The 15,000-nt window shown below is 54.7% G+C and overlaps 5 protein-coding genes across 8 annotated transcripts in view; 3 read left to right on the top strand and 2 right to left on the bottom strand.

The window, feature by feature from the left end:
- The window catches only part of mfsd11 (major facilitator superfamily domain containing 11), a 4,385-nt gene extending 149 nt beyond the window's left edge, over positions 1-4,236 (bottom strand). Inside the window, exons 1-14 of the mRNA XM_068749406.1 lie at positions 4,106-4,236; positions 3,463-3,615; positions 3,317-3,372; positions 3,132-3,239; positions 2,953-3,032; positions 2,785-2,881; positions 2,655-2,713; positions 2,425-2,578; positions 1,905-1,948; positions 1,758-1,823; positions 1,556-1,681; positions 1,271-1,445; positions 868-1,003; positions 1-776 (exon numbers count right to left, since the gene is read on the bottom strand). The exon at positions 1-776 is cut by the window's left edge and continues 149 nt beyond it. Of these exons, the coding sequence (XP_068605507.1) occupies positions 615-776; positions 868-1,003; positions 1,271-1,445; positions 1,556-1,681; positions 1,758-1,823; positions 1,905-1,948; positions 2,425-2,578; positions 2,655-2,713; positions 2,785-2,881; positions 2,953-3,032; positions 3,132-3,239; positions 3,317-3,372; positions 3,463-3,558 (1,359 nt within the window). The 5' untranslated portion in view covers positions 3,559-3,615; positions 4,106-4,236 and the 3' untranslated portion in view covers positions 1-614. The remainder of the gene's footprint in view (positions 777-867; positions 1,004-1,270; positions 1,446-1,555; positions 1,682-1,757; positions 1,824-1,904; positions 1,949-2,424; positions 2,579-2,654; positions 2,714-2,784; positions 2,882-2,952; positions 3,033-3,131; positions 3,240-3,316; positions 3,373-3,462; positions 3,616-4,105) is intronic.
- Positions 4,237-4,739: 503 nt separating this feature from the next.
- Positions 4,740-7,559, top strand: srsf2b (serine and arginine rich splicing factor 2b). 4 transcript variants are annotated; one of them, XR_011105845.1, is made up of 4 exons: positions 4,740-5,530; positions 6,311-6,601; positions 6,732-6,787; positions 7,361-7,559. XR_011105845.1 is itself a non-coding variant. In XM_068749433.1 (3 exons), exons 1-2 carry the CDS (start codon positions 5,127-5,129, stop codon positions 6,582-6,584), a joined length of 678 nt encoding a protein of 225 aa, XP_068605534.1. In that variant the 5' UTR covers positions 4,740-5,126; the 3' UTR covers positions 6,585-6,601; positions 6,732-7,559. The 4 variants fall into 4 exon arrangements, 2 of the variants coding, with proteins under 2 accessions (XP_068605534.1, XP_068605533.1); XR_011105846.1 differs by having other exon boundaries at positions 6,311-6,618; XM_068749433.1 differs by having other exon boundaries at positions 6,732-7,559.
- Positions 7,560-8,133: 574 nt separating this feature from the next.
- On the top strand, positions 8,134-9,814 carry eif1 (eukaryotic translation initiation factor 1). Its single transcript, XM_068749448.1, has 4 exons — positions 8,134-8,320; positions 8,949-9,112; positions 9,203-9,304; positions 9,410-9,814. Exons 1-4 carry the CDS (start codon positions 8,290-8,292, stop codon positions 9,452-9,454), a joined length of 342 nt encoding a protein of 113 aa, XP_068605549.1. The 5' UTR covers positions 8,134-8,289; the 3' UTR covers positions 9,455-9,814.
- Positions 9,815-12,231: 2,417 nt separating this feature from the next.
- rnf25 (ring finger protein 25) lies at positions 12,232-14,470 on the bottom strand (the record flags this gene model as incomplete). Its single annotated transcript, XM_068749695.1, has 9 exons — positions 12,232-12,925; positions 13,001-13,138; positions 13,226-13,315; positions 13,382-13,528; positions 13,597-13,668; positions 13,824-13,893; positions 13,963-14,030; positions 14,103-14,199; positions 14,391-14,470. Coding segments are annotated over 9 exons (1,323 nt in total), but the record flags the coding sequence as incomplete, so codon positions are not given.
- A 446-nt stretch (positions 14,471-14,916) lies between these two features.
- anapc2 (anaphase promoting complex subunit 2) overlaps positions 14,917-15,000 on the top strand; it is a 2,556-nt gene continuing 2,472 nt past the window's right edge. Inside the window, exon 1 of the mRNA XM_068749694.1 lies at positions 14,917-14,941. Coding sequence (XP_068605795.1) covers positions 14,917-14,941 — 25 coding nt within the window. The remainder of the gene's footprint in view (positions 14,942-15,000) is intronic.

The following is a 15,000-nucleotide window of genomic DNA, read 5'->3' as shown; positions in this document are numbered from 1 at the left end:
TAAAGCCAGTTTAAAGCCAGTTTAAAGCCGGTTTAAAGCCGGTTTAAAGCCTAACCCTAATGATGGGTTTAAACTGGATGATGTTAGTCTCCTCTCGCCACCACATCATTGCATGAAAGGAAATCGCTTTTTATCTTCGGACACAATAACCTGCAGCTCAACAGACGTTTCCTGGAATGCAAATTCACAAAACAACAAAATCGATAATTAACTTATCGTAGGAGAAAAACCAAAAATGAAATGTTGGTTCCCTTTTTGCTGCTTTTCAGGATTTGGTCGGACTGTCCCTTTACACTCGGATGCGTCTCGTTGTCTGCAGGCTTCCGTCTTTTCCTGAGATTTCGTTGGCGACGTGAAGAACACCAGCAGATGGATCTGCACGTCAGCGTGAGCGTCACTGCTCAGACGTCATCTTCCTGCCTCCAGCAGGGGGAGCCAGACACGCCTTAGCCTCAGGGGAGTCGGCCCAGCGTGTCACGTGATCCGATTAGTCTTAATTTAATGTGCAAAACGTCAGGAGGAGGCCAGGAGTGACGGCGCCTCCTCACACCCGCCATTGGATAAATGTAGAGATGAATGTCGGGCTCCTGAAGCGCCGCCGCAGCCTCAGCAGGTCAGATGCTGTCGTAGTCCGAGTCTCGTCTGCTGGACACGGCCAGCGACTCGGCCATGAAGAAGGTCAGCGAGCCCAGGAAGCCCACCAGGACCAGGATGAGGAGCTGCCAGTGCAGCAGCAGGTAGTCACTGTAGAAGAAGGCCACGGCGGCCATGATGGACTGCAGGGACGAGAGAGACGCCAAGTCGTTCTCAGTTTCCTTTCCCTGTTTTAACCGATGCTGTTGTCATAGCAACAGGTCTCTATCCCACCTGTATGAACTTGAACACAGCGAAGGCCGGGGCGCTGTTATCACGGAACATGAAGCCGATGATGCTGAGGAGCTGAGTGTTGAAGCAGCTGTCTCCCAAACCGAGCAGGAAGCTGCAGAACAACGCGACCCCGACACTGAGACGCACACGCACACGCACACACACGCACACACACACGCACACGCACACACACGCACACACACGCACACGCACGCACACGCACGCACACACGCACGCACACACGCACACGCTGAATAAACACATCATCAGAGGAATGCTTCAGAAAAGAAAATTAGAGCAGGATTAAACCTCATTTACACCATTTCATATTAACGCCCCCTAGTGGTCAACGTCAGGAAGCGCGCCGCGGAGGAGACGGTCCTTTCCGGCCTCTGGCTTCTACCTGGGTGTGATGTAGGACTGCAGGTCCGTTCCCGCCTCCGGGGCCATCGGAGCGTCGCCGGCGATGTTGAGCAGGATCAGGTAGAAGGCGAGGAAATGAGCGACGAGCCCGAGCAGCACCACCGGGTTCCTCCCGTAGCGGTTGCACTTGTTCAGCATCCCAAACACACCCCCCCCTTTCCAGGCAGAGCAGAGAGGACAAAGGAAGTGAGCAACAGCCCTCCTCACCTTCCTCTTCCTCTTCCTCTTCGCTCCGCGGTCACGTGACGACCTGCAGAGGACTCACCCAAGATCTCCCCGAGGCCGAGGCAAATGCCAGAGATGCCAATCAAACTCTTTGCATCTTTGCCAAACCGCGTCATGGCGCCGATACACGTCCCGTAGACCCCGCTGTAAAAAGTGAGCTCCAAGCCTGAGGGCGCAAACAGAGCAGTTCAGACTCCGCCCCCCCCCCCCACATCACGGCTGACCTCCACCTGCAGCCGCACCTGTGTATCCGATGGAGGTGCTCAGCAGCAGCATCTCCTTGGTGACAAACATTTTACAGGCTCTGACTGCGAAAGAAAAGACGGTGAAAGTCGCCGGGCAAAAGAAATGTGTAGAAACGAAAAGGTGTCGTTATTAAAGGAACATACCGAAAGCGTCCAGCGCCTGGGAGCGGAGGCTCGGGCGAGGAGCGCTGCAAAGACCAGGACAGATTAGGACACAGACATAAATCCAAGAGTCCTTCTGTCCCGCGCTCGTCTTCCTTCTCGTCCCTAAATTGGACGGTTTCTGTAGCGACAGCAATTCCAAAGAGAAACGCAGGGAAGGCAACAAAGGCTAGCATTTACAGTTAAAGGTCACCGGGGGGGGGGGGGGGGGGCTACCATCTGTCTTTAAAAAAAGCATCTCCAGGACATCTCTGTGGGGACTTAGATCTACATGATGTCAGGGGACAAATAAAGGAGCTGAAGGGGGACGCCGATTCCTGTCCTGGGCCATAACAACAGCGCTAACACCCCCCCCCCCCCCCATCTGCCCCGTGAAGAGCTCAGGAATCGCCTCCTGAACGCACCACGGCCTCCAGCAGCGACAGACCTCGAGGACACCTGACCTCTAGGACACCTGACCTCGAGGAAGTCCGTGACTTCGCGGAACGCTGCCGACACTCACCCGGAGCTGCTGTCCGTGGATTCGGCCTGCAGCTGCGACTCCGCCCCCCCAGACTCGTCGCGATCGGGGTGGGGCTTCCGGATCAGGAAGAAGAGGAAACAACCCACCAGGCTGATGACCGTGAGAGAGATGAAGACCGTCCGGCGGTCCTTGTCTGCGAGACGCGACACGAGTCACAGGCAGGAGTCGGCTCTACCAATAGAACGAAAACAGGAGGCGGAGCTTCCTACCCGTGATGTGAACATGTCCATGCCAGGCAAAGTAGATGTAGAGGTTTCCAAAGAGGAGGCTGCAGAGAGACGAGGGACATGAAGACGAACGCCAAACGAAAGCCGTCTCCACTCATGGGGGGGGTCTCACCTGAACTGCAGCAGCGACCAGAAGATGCCGCTGTTCCTCCCGATGGTGACGTCGCTGGAGTTGATGGCGAGCACGTTTCCCTGGGCCGTCCACAGGACTGAAACGCAGAGCGGCAAACATGACCACGGGGCGGGGCGAAGAAGCCGGCGCCGGACGCCGCGTCTTTACCCGCTGCTCCGATTCCCACCAGCACGGATCCGGTGTAGAAGCTCCACGTGTACGGGTGAATGAAGACGGCGATGTAGCCGCTGCAGGAGGAACCGCGGGAGACATCAGGCGCTGGAGCTCGGGCGGCGCGGGCGACGAGGACGGGCAGAGACGGGCGGAGACGGGCAGAGACGGCCTACCTGTACAGGAGCCCACTGAAGAACATCGACAGCTGCGGGCCGATCAGCGCCACCACCGAGGGGGCGATCAGGTTCGATGCAGAGAAGACGCCATAGATGATGGCCATGCTGCAGGGGACAGAGGACGGACAGGGTCAGGGTTAGGGTTAGGGTTAGGGGGAGGAGCCACGTCCGGCCGCCGTTACCTGGAGTAGCCGCTGCCGTGGAACTCGGTGCTGTTGAAGCTCTTGATGACCGTTTGCTGAGAGGATGGAGAAAGTGGAGGACAGTCAGTTCGTCCCGTCGGGAGGTCTGCTCGGGGGGGGGGGGGGCGTCGCCCGACCGGACATACCTCTATATTGCCACATGTTTGAAAAGCAGTGAACATGAACATGAAGCCGAAGCCGAGGACGACGATGTTAAACGACCTCTTCCCATCGGGACTCATGTTGTAAACGCCGTGACGACGTGATGAGGAACAAATCTACTGTGGGGGGCAGCACATCTGGAAAGAGAAGGGTGGAGAAATAGAGCAGCACATCTGGAAAGAGAGGGTGGAGAAATAGAGCAGCACATCTGGAAAGAGAAGGGTGGAGAAATAGAGCAGCACATCTGGAAAGAGAAGGGTGGAGAAATAGAGCAGCACATCTGGAAAGAGAAGGGTGGAGAAATAGAGCAGCACATCTGGAAAGAGAAGGGTGGAGAAATAGAGCAGCACATCTGGAGATCAGGACGCTTCATTGAAACAGCTGTTTGATCAGGACTACATGCTTCCCCGTATGGAAGAGCCGCCATCGTTTTTCCGTTTATAATACATTTGGAGACCGTTTTTGAACCCTCAGCAAAATGTTCTGCGTTATTTAAACAGAGCAACAGAACAGATGTTACAAGCCTTTATCTTCACCCTTCTGCGCCGTTTATCAGGAGACGTGTTCCGACGTGTCCGGTCGGAGGTGACACCGAACCGGAAGGACCGGAGGACGCGCTGGACTTACCGGCGGCGCTGAAGCTGCTCGCTTCTTTCGGGCCTTCGGGACGATACGCTCAGTTAGCCATTTTGTTCTTGAACTAACTGACTAACTAACTAACTAACTAACTGAACACGAACGGGTTCTCCAGTCTGTTCTCTGAACCGGTAAACAGGAACCTTCCTGAAACTCAGGCGGTCACGTGACAATCAGCTGACTGCGGCGTCATTTTAGCATATTAGCACCGCGACGCTCAGATAGGCCGTAAACGCTCTCAAACGAAGGCTCCCCGCGGTGTTATTCACTTTAAAGACTCGTTTAATGTTTTTCAATAACCCATGAACTAATTCCAGAATTATTTTTTCTCTCTCGAACAAATAAAAATAGGCAAAGAAGTCCAATATCACGTTTTAATGTAGACGCTGCCGTTAGCAAGAAAGCTATAGCAAAGTGAAACCATTTCCGGGCAAAAATAAAATAAAATTCACGAAATAAAGGATTTAATACACATTAAAAATATTAAACGATGCCTCCATAAATGACAGATAATACTTTAATATCTGCGTGTATTTTTTATGTTTAAGTAAATCAAAGGAAGCGCGACACAGAAGCGACTAATTTCTGCAGTAGAAGAGTATTTAATTGAGTACTTCATGTGTGTTGTTTATTACAATGTCTAATCTCAATTATAAACATCAAACGACACCCTGGAAACCACCTGGAACTGGTGGAACGCGGAACATTACAGAAGAGGGCTCTGGTGTAATTCCCTTTCCGGTGCAGAAGGGGGCAGCAATGCGCCATGCAGTTGTTTTACAGCCGCCATTTTGATGACAGAAGAAGAACTTCACTGGTTTTGGGCGGCCGAAGCCATCTCGGGGAAAGTTGTGCAGAAATAAGTCGCTTATTTTCCGATAGTGTCGCCCGAACGGCAACACGATCGAGGGTAATCGGTTCGGTTTTTACCGGCGTCTTTTCCGTTATAGCGGAAGCGCGGATTCAAACAGCTCTGCGGTAAGCTAGCAGGCCTCAAAGGCTAACAATCGGCATGAGTTACGGTCGAGCTCCACCGGACGTGGATGGAATGACGTCCCTCAAAGTGGACAACCTCACCTACCGGACCAACCCGGAGACCCTGAGACGTGTGTTCGATAAGTATGGCCGCGTCGGGGACGTGTACATCCCCCGAGACCGCTACACGAAGGAGAGCCGGGGGTTCGCGTTCGTGCGGTTCTTCGACAAACGGGACGCCGAAGACGCGATGGACGCCATGGACGGCGCGCTGCTCGACGGGCGGGAGCTGCGCGTCCAGATGGCCCGCTACGGGAGACCCCCTGACTCCTACTACGGAGGAGGACGACGAGGAGGAGACGGAGGGGGGGGAGGAGGAGGAGGAGGAGGAGGAGGAGGGGGGGGGCCCCCCAGGAGGTACAGCGGACACCGAAGCCGAAGGTAAGAATAAATGTTCGGGTCCAGCTCGGATGTCTGTGAACCCGATCTCTGGTTCTCTGGACACGTTCCCCTTAGAACAGTTCATGGTTCTGCGATCCAGACTCGTCCAACAGTTCCTGACATGGCAGACGTCACTTCCTGTTAGTGCAGCTCTCCATCGAGCTCGTCTGTTCTCCGCGTTCGTTATGAGCTGCTTCTTCCTTTACGTGTACCGACGTCAGAACCGTGAGTCACTCAGACGAGCGGCGGGTTCGAAAAGCAGCGAGCTCAAAGAGGAAGGGGCGCGGTGAAGGGTTCCTCCAACAGGGCGGGACTTCCTGTCCTCCGGAGCGCTGGCCGGGTCGTCTCCTACAGCCGTCTGGGTCTGAAGACGAAGGAGGATGATTACTTTTTTTCACTCGATACACACACGTAGGCCTTGAGCACCCACACGTGCACACACACACACACACACACACACACACACACACACACAGGGCCTGCAGACATGCTAGCTCGGGGATAGAACCCAGATGTTCGGTCACCGACCCGACGTTCCGTTGGAAACGGGATTGATGCGTGTTCAGAGCCGTTGAGTGAAACGGTGTCCTGTTGGATCCTGTTGGATCCTGTTGGATCCTGTTGGATCCTGAGACCCGGCTGCTCCCCGGGTCAGACATGTTCTCCTGTTACCGGTCCAAGCAGCTGCAGTCGTTCTGGACTGGAACAGCTGCTCGGTCCGTTTGCTGTTCTGTAGTTCACTGTACGCTGTCCAGAACTCAACCCACTGAATGTGTCCAGCTCCTCCCCCAGCCCGAGAGACCGGCGCCGCAGCAGATCTCGCAGCAGGAGCCGTTCTCGTTCCCGGAGCCGGTCCCGCCACAGCAAATCCAGATCTCGCTCCTACTCCCGATCCAAGTCTCACTCTCCCAAAAACAAGAAGACCAAGGCCCAGTCCCGTTCCAGATCTAGATCCAGGTCCAGAAGCCGCACCCCTGCCTCCAAAAGAGGGTCCAGGTCAAGATCTAAAAGCCAACCCAAGTCAGCAGCGGAGAACGGCGGCAGATCCCCGTAGAGCGGCGCTGCCAAGAGGTCAGAGTCCGTTAAATGTGAGTCCGGTCTCCGAGGAGTTGGAAACGTAAACGGAACCGGGTCTGACAGAGAACTGGTTTCGTGCTGAGATGATTTCTGACCACTGATTTGCTGCTTTGCCTCTCCTCAGGTGGCTTCCCTTCTTCCAGTCCCAGACGGCGATCGCCGCCATTCAGCAGTGAAAAGGTTAATGTTTGTCTTTCATTTTTCATTTGGCCACAAAAAGGTTTTTCAATCCTGTTCTTTCTGCATTTTTAACGTTTTAGCGATCATGTTGGAAGTGGCGTGACGTCCTGTTGTTGCTAGCTTTATGATAATCGCTTCCAAGTCCGTTTGGTTCGGTTCCGCCGCCTCCGCCTCAGCGAGCCGCAGCACGCGCTCCGTCGTGTCTCTCGTTCAGAGACATGAAGACGTCCTCGAAGACGAAACGACACGTCTTATTAGTGCGCTCTGCAAAGTAAAACCTGCGGCCTGTCTAAATCAAATGATCAGAAACTCGACTCTCCGGAGGGATAATTACTTCATATCTCAAAATAAAAGCATGACCCCAGAAAGTTTTTCTTTCTGTTCAGTGTCATTTCGACTGATTTGCAGAGTCAATTGTCTTCAGAAATCTGTTTCAGCCACATTCCAAGGTCGTCACAATGTCCAGGGTATCGCCTCAAATGATTTGTTTTCATTTGAAATGATTCTACAAACATTACGTAATAAAATCATCAGAAATGCTAATCCTGTTTTGTTTGTATGTTTGTGCACTAGGCGCAGTTGTGTAGCAGTTTATTGCTGGTTAGCTGTTGAGGTGGCGTGTTGCTCTGCTGCGTGACTGGACGAGTCCAGAACGCCCCCCGGCTGCCTCGGGGGCGCTCCCACGCCACCTCGCCATGTTGTACCATGAAATATTTGCCCCATTGGCTCATGGATGACGAATGACTTTCAATAAAGGTTTTGCTGTTTTGTCTATCATGACTTGGGCCCGTTTTATTTGCAGCGTGCACGCAGACACGGCTGAGACCAGAGACCGCCAGTTAATCTAGTCAAACCGGTTACCGGGGTAACCAGCTGCAAGGAATTAACTACTGAGGGTTAAACTAATGAGGAACTTTATGGTAATAAACATATCGACAGACTTGAACAGCTTTGGGGGGTGGGGGGGGGGGGTCTGACGGTGTGGCAAGTCAGTGATTTTAGCTTTGTTAGATAATCAATTTACTAGCCGGGACAACATTCAGTTTAAGGTGATACTATGTCCAAGCAGTAAATAAACCCGAATAAACCCGAATAGACCCGAATAAACCCGAATAAACCCGAATAGACCCGAGCCCCGACGATCAGACCCGTTTCAGAACGTTTGATCAATGATCGGGTGAAACGAGCGCTGAAGTTTTGGTGATTTTCCTGCAGCTGTGATTACAATTGAAACATGACGTCACCTTTCCGGTAAAGTTGAGAAACAATAGGGCGTGGCAACATGCACGCGTCATCACCGCCGTGGCGTTGTCTGGGGGAGGAGCTATAAAAGCTTGTTTTTCAGTTTCATCAGCCTAGCGGACTCCATTTTGAAGAGGCAGACTCGAGGAACGTTCGCAGCCCGAAATCGATCAGCTGCAGTGACAAGTGAAAGTTAGCCGGCCGGCCGCTCGCGTAGGAACTTATTTCATTAAGGGAAGGAGGACCGTCGTATATCTCGTATGTCCGGTATACAGAACCTAAATACTTATGGTGAGTCGTTTTAATCCGCTCATCTGACGAGGTGGGGGAGGGGCGAGTGTTAGCGAAGCTAATCTTAAGCTTCTGGTTTCCGTCGACGTTTAATGTGTTTAGCAGTGTTTTTATCTTCTCGGTACCAGGCCTGCTAAGTGAAGCGCACATTTTGCCATGGGAATGTCACTTGATATTTTATCGATTATGGTCAAATTTAATGTTTTGGGCATTTCAAGGGACGGCGGCCTTTTGTCAGGGGTAAGGCCTCAGGCCTGCCCTTGGCTAATGCTCTAGTTCCTTTAGCTGCGTTAGCATTGAGAACAAAACCGTGTAACGAGTAGGAGCCACGGCACGGTAGGTCGGAACTTTTCACACCGTGGAAATGGCCGCTCTTAGTGTCCGGGTCTCCACGGGCAGCTGACGCGGCAATAAGCTGTTAAGCCGTAAATCGAGGCCGCACGTCCGCGCAGCTCGCCAGAAACAGAAGCCGACCTGGCGGTGACGTGCTGCGGGTGCAGAAAGTAGCTAAATATCAACGGATTGTCTACATTGCGGCGTCAGGATGGGGACAGTTGTGGACACTTTTGCGGGGGCTGGTTTTGCTGAATAACATTTTAGTATATTAAACTTTTTTTTATTCCTTCAGACCCCTTTGCTGATGCAATTAAGGGTCATGATAAACACTCCGTTGGCTCAGAAGAGTACATCCACATAAGAATCCAGCAGCGGAACGGCAGGAAGACCCTCACCACCGTCCAGGGCCTCGCTGTCGACTATGACAAGAAGAAGCTCGTCAAGGCTTTCAAGAAGGTAGAACCTGCCCGGGCCCGGATGGAAGGTGTTTCCGTGCTCGCTGTCTGGCTCTGCTTCATATTCTCTATTTGTGCCCTTTTTTAATAGAAGTTTGCGTGCAATGGGACAGTGATTGACCACTCAGAGTATGGTGAAGTGATTCAGCTCCAGGGAGACCAGCGTAAGAATATCTGCCAGTTCATCTTGGAGGTAAGTTTCTTTAATCTCCTGAAGGAGTGCAGCGCACCGTTTGGTTCACCCCAGTTTCAGATCTGAGCTACTGGGTCGCTTGGACTGAACGGTGTCTCTTTGTAGGTTCGCATGGCCAAGGAGGAGCAGCTCAAGGTCCACGGTTTCTAAAAGCAGATGGCAACCCCCCCTCTCTGAAGGCTGGAGCCCCCTCCCTCTCCTCTTATGTGCTGCTGTTGCGCCCTCCCTTGCTGCCCCACCATCTTATTGGGTAACGCGTGAATTGCCTCTGACATGGGACTGTGTGACACCACTACCCCTCCACACCACCAGAGGGCAGGCTCGCACCAGTGCAGCTCCACACAGCATCGGGGATGAGTGGCGATGATCCTACCACACACTTCCTCCTTCCTCCCCTCGTTTATTTCATTTTAATTTTTTTTTCTAGGGTTTCGTGCCACAATAAAAGGGCAGTTTCTTGTAACATTTGTTTTGTACTTCGGTGTGTTCAATAAACGATGAGTGTCCATACGTGTTGCAGTGGTGTAAGCATGAACGGGGGGGGGGGGGTCACGCGTGAGTCCCTGGGTTCCCTGCAGCTCGGTCTGTGCGCCGCGCCTGCTGGGCGACCCCAGAGGGCGACCCCGGAGCCGGACACCGAAGCAGGCTGGGACGCTTTATCTGGTTAAAAAGCGATCTTGATGGGCTCGACAGCCGGCGTGTCGCCTTGGAGCAGAAAGCAAGGTGTTCCCTCCAGGCTCTCCGGCGTCCTCCCAGCAGAGGTCGCCATTCAGAGGTTGAGACTCGTACCTCCCGAGCGGATATGAGAATTAAACCATTGGCGGGTAATTAAATCCGCTAGTGTTCCCGATAAGCGTGCTTTCTGGGTTAGCCCGTTTTAATTTTGGGTTTTAGTTTAGTAGCACGCATGGAACGCTCTGGGTTCTCCTGATTACGTCAGTTTTGCAGATGAACAGGTGTTTGCTTCAGCGGTCATTTCTGAATCGCCCTTCGGTTTGCCTCTTTTGTCCCTTCTAGGGACCCTTCTGGATCCATGGCAACGAAGCTGATGTTCGTTTTTAGCGAATGTAGTCCGTTTCCAGATCAACGATCAAACTCAAACTGATTTTGCTTGAACTATACCGGCCGTGGATTTATCACAAGAAGAGGTGAATCCGTTAAAGTCCCGAACGGCGGGCAGCGGTGAGCCGTTAGCCGCGTTAGCTCGCTTTGTTTTCCGTGTTAGCATAGCTTTAGCAACAGCGCATGGAAAGTTCGTACACTTTGTTCAATAAAACGAATGCGCGTAACCCTGGAAACGGTGATCCTTGAGTCGGTGTGCTAATGGCTAACAAACCGAGAGAGAGCCGGAGCTAGCTTAAGATGAGATATTAAACGAAAATAACAAATAGAGATGGAATTTAAAGTTTAAAGTTTTGTATTTTGTCAGTCTCAAAATACACACGATTCACTCAGAAACGAACGCAAGACAAAAACGCTTTAGCTTGTTTTTGTGCCTCTTTTCCAGGCGGGATGTGATCGAAAGGCTCCTCAGAAACTCAGAATGCAAGTAAGCAACACGTCTTCAGTCAGGGGGGGGGGGGGGACCCCAAACAGGCAACCCCGAGGAAGGGAACCTGTGGGGGCTCAGTGGTTCCCTTCCTCAGGGGCTGCCTGTTTGGGGGCTCCCCCCCCCCCCGACTCTAATGGGTGGTTTTACAGCGTGTTGGTTCCCTTCCTCAGGGGTTGCCTGTTTGGGGGCTCCCCCCCCCCCGGCTCTAATGGGTGGTTTTACAGCGTGTTGGTTCCCTTCCTCAGGGGTTGCCTGTTTGGGGCTCCCCCCCCCCCGGCTCTAATGGGTGGTTTTACAGCGTGTTGGTTCCCTTCCTCAGGGGTTGCCTGTTTGGGGGCTCCCCCCCCGACTCTAATGGGTGGTTTTACAGCGTGTTGGTTCCCTTCCTCAGGGGCTGCCTGTTTGGGGGCTCCCCCCCCGGCTCTAATGGGTGGTTTTACAGCTTGTTGGTTCCCTTCCTCAGGGTTGCCTGTTTGGGGGCTCCCCCCCCCCCCCGGCTCTAATGGGTGTTTTTACAGCGTGTTGGTTCCCTTCCTCAGGGGTTGCCTGTTTGGGGGCTCGCCATCCCCCTCCCAGCGGTGCTAATGATAACGCTATCTCTCTACATGCTGCTCCTGGCGGTTGTGCTGTGGATCCGGTTCTGCATCAAGGTTGGTGCGGCTGGTCCAGCCAGTTCGGTTTATGGGTCCTACTTTGATCAATGACCCCCCCCTGTTTTCTGTCTGCCAAAGGACCGCTGCCCCCCCCCAGTGCTGTGACTGTTGTCCTGACATGTCTCTGAGCCAGCGGTGCTTCAGGTTGGCAGAAGCGTGTGACTGCACGGCCCCCCCCCTGTTGGGACGCACCGTGTGACTGCACGGCCCCCCCCTGTTGGGACGCACCGTGTGACTGCACGGCCCCCCCCTGTTGGGGCGCACCGGGCTCCTCTTCCCCCGTGAGTGTCTTCGCTGATATTACCGCTGCTGTGACGTCGTTCTGGTCTGACCCTTTGATTTGCCCCCCCCAGTGCGCCCATTTGGACTGTGCCTGTACCTGTCAGCCTCCAGCGTGCGACTCCTGCAACTGTCTGTGCTTCGAGATCCGGATCAGGTAGAGGCCCGGGTGGGGGGGGGGGGGGGGGGGCGATGAAGAGTCCTCCTCACAAATAGTTATTCCGACCTGGAGTCTCCCCCCTACCGAAGCAGGACTCACCTGTCCGTCCTGTTTCCTGTTGTAACCGCTAAAATAGAACGGAACGACGTGAAGCTGGTTGATGACCCGGTAACCGTCTAAACTAGTCCGGGGTTATTTATTCGCGTTGCCCTGGCAACCTGACTGGTTTCTGTCCTTATATTAAAGTACTCAACGATCAAATAAAGACCGACACGCTGGCGTCCAAAGAACGTTTTATTTGCTTTGTTCACTTCATATTGCACCGAGACACGGGGGGGCATCAGAAGCCATGACGGCGGCGCCGGCGAGGAGGGGCGGGTTCTACACTTGTTCATTGGCCCTCCTCTTGCCCTTTGTCATAGCACCTCCTCTCTTCCCGCCTCCCTCTCCAGCACGCTGTGCTGGAAGCCCCTCCCCCGGTGCCCCCCTCCTCTACTGTACAGGTTACCGGGTCCTCCGCGGCTTCTTGAGGCTCTCCTGTCCCAGTGGCAGTGCGTGGACCTGTGGTGTGGGAGGGGTCTGTGGGAGCCCCGCCTCCTTCCATGGTGGCCATGATTGCCTGTGGCGCCTTCGGGACATTCAGGCTCCGGAGCTTCCTGTCTCGGGGGGCGATCAGGACACGCCAGGCTCTCCGGTCGCTGTCCAAAGTGACCCTGACCTTTGGCCTTTGTCGGGCCTTCGGCCTGCTCTGAGGACAGAGACAGTTTGTCCATGTGCTCAGCGACGGGGGCAGCTCTCTGCTGGGCTCTGGACCTGCCCCCTCTTCTCTGCCCCAGCCCGGGGTTCTGGTGCCTCTGGCTCTGACCGCCCCTGCAGCGGGACGGTCCCACGCCGGTTCCACCAGCGGGAGGATGAGGGGAGGACGGCGGGGGAGCGGCGTCGACATCCGGGTTTCCATTTTCAGCCGCAGATGGAGTCTGTGGAATCAAAGACCGTTAACTCATTCAGTGCCAACGACGTCTGCGCGGCGCCGGCGCCGGCCCCGGCCCCACCTGGTTGATGTGAATGAGGAAACGCTTGGACTCCTCGTCCGGGTCGATGACCCCCCCTTTAGACCTCTGTCTTTCCATCACCTTCTGGAGTTTCAGCCACTTCAGTCGGAAACCGGAAGCGATGGCCGCTTCGTCGAGCTGGGAGGCACAAAGATGCTTAAGATGAGGCCGGCGTGGAGATTCAGAACCGACCCCCCCCCCCCCATCGCTGGGCTGTGGCTTTACCTCCGGCAGCTGGGGGGCGGGGGAGGACAGGAGCTGATCCACGTCGTACGTCAGCGGTTCTCTGCACACCGGACACACCACGGTCAGCTCCTGTGAGGAGTCGGGAGTCAACAGCTGGCGGAAGGACGCGGCGAGCGCTGTGGGCCGCGGGCTCACCTGGGGGGCGGCGCCGGCTCTGGTTTTGTCCTCCTCCAGCTCCCTCTCCCTCTGCCGGAGCTCGCTCTCGGAGTGGCTGACGTAGCGGCCGAGGCAGTGGCAGTGGAAGTAGTGGTAGCAGCTCGTCTTGGTGAACACCTCGTCCTCCTGAGGACACCGACGACAACAATCAACCGGGCTCCAACCGGGCTTCTGGAGCCATCAGAACCGCCTACCTGAAAGCCGTGCAGGCAGATGACACAGTTCCCGTGAGGAACGTTGCTGTCGGTCAAGATCTCTTTGGCTTTCTGGGTGAAGGAAACAGGAGAACGTTTAGGAATGAAAGGGCGAAGAGGTTCTTAGGAGAACACCAGAACCCCCCCGGACTGGCGGTGGAATGCTTCTGGGCGAACTACTCCTTTACTTGCAATCACAGATTGTATTAAATGCTTTGGGTAAAGACCTCAATGAGCTGATACAGCGCCGGCGAGCCCAGACGGGCCTGAGCCTCCAGCTGAAGACACTTCTGGACGCTGAAAGGAGACATGATGGTGAGAGGCTGCCGTCGTGACCCTGGTGATTGATCACGTCCAGCCGCTTACCTGCGGAGCTTGTCATCGGACAGACCTCGCGGGTTGTGGATGGAGATGGCCGGAGCAGACGATGGATACTAAAACAGAGACGGGTCCAACATGAGCAGCGTCCGGGAGCTTCGGCCCGGTCGGGGTCGTGGAGCGTTTACCTGCTGATCCAGAGTCATGGTGAGGGTGAGTCGGACAAACTGGGACAGAGAATCCTCCGCTGTGGACGGGTAGAGGACCAGGCTCACCCCCCAGCTGCTGACGAGATCAAAGAGGAGACAAGGTTTTTTAAGAAGCTTCTAACATTTCACAGATTGATTTAAGATATACTAATACGTTTGTCCTTGGATACGGGCTAACAGAATTAACGGGGGCTCTCAGGTCCAGCTGGACTCGGAGAACCGGACCTGGACAGTCGAGCTTAGAGCTAATGACATGCTAACACTCACCCGTCGTCTCTGCTGTTGACCTGCAGCTCATCCAGATAGATGGACTGCAGCACCTCGAGTTCAGACAACACGCTGCGGACAGAACAAACAGTCAAACACCGCCCCTGCCTCTGGGCTGGGGCGGGGGTTAAGCTAACAGTCAACCCGGTACAGCGGCTCCTCTGGGCTGGGGCGGGGGTTAAGCTAACAGTCAACCCGGTACAGCGGCTCCTCTGGGCTGGGGCGGGGTTTAAGCTAACAGTCAACCCGATCCAGCGGCTCCTCTGGGCTGGGACGGGGGTTTAAGCTAACAGTCAACCCGGTCCAGCGGCTCCTCTGGGCTGGGACGGGGTTTAAGCTAACAGTCAACCCGGTCCAGCGGCGCCTCTGGGCTGGGCGGGGTTTAAGCTAACAGTCAACCCGGTACAGCGGCTCCTCTGGGCTGGGGCGGGGGTTAAGCTAACAGTCAACCCGATCCAGCGGCTCCTCTGGGCTGGGACGGGGTTTAAGCTAACAGTCAACCCGGTCCAGCGGCGCCTCTGGGCTGATGTGGTTTAAGCTAGCGCTAGCACGTTAGCTGCCAGACTGCGCTGCTACTCAGCTGAACCACACGCAGCAAAAGACTAATGTG

The sequence above is a fragment of the Brachionichthys hirsutus genome, chromosome 16 (assembly GCF_040956055.1).
Source record: "Brachionichthys hirsutus isolate HB-005 chromosome 16, CSIRO-AGI_Bhir_v1, whole genome shotgun sequence".
Lineage (NCBI taxonomy): Eukaryota > Metazoa > Chordata > Actinopteri > Lophiiformes > Brachionichthyidae > Brachionichthys > Brachionichthys hirsutus.
The sequence above is the reverse complement of the archived record's forward strand: the minus strand, read 5'-3'. Positions and strand labels throughout refer to the sequence as shown.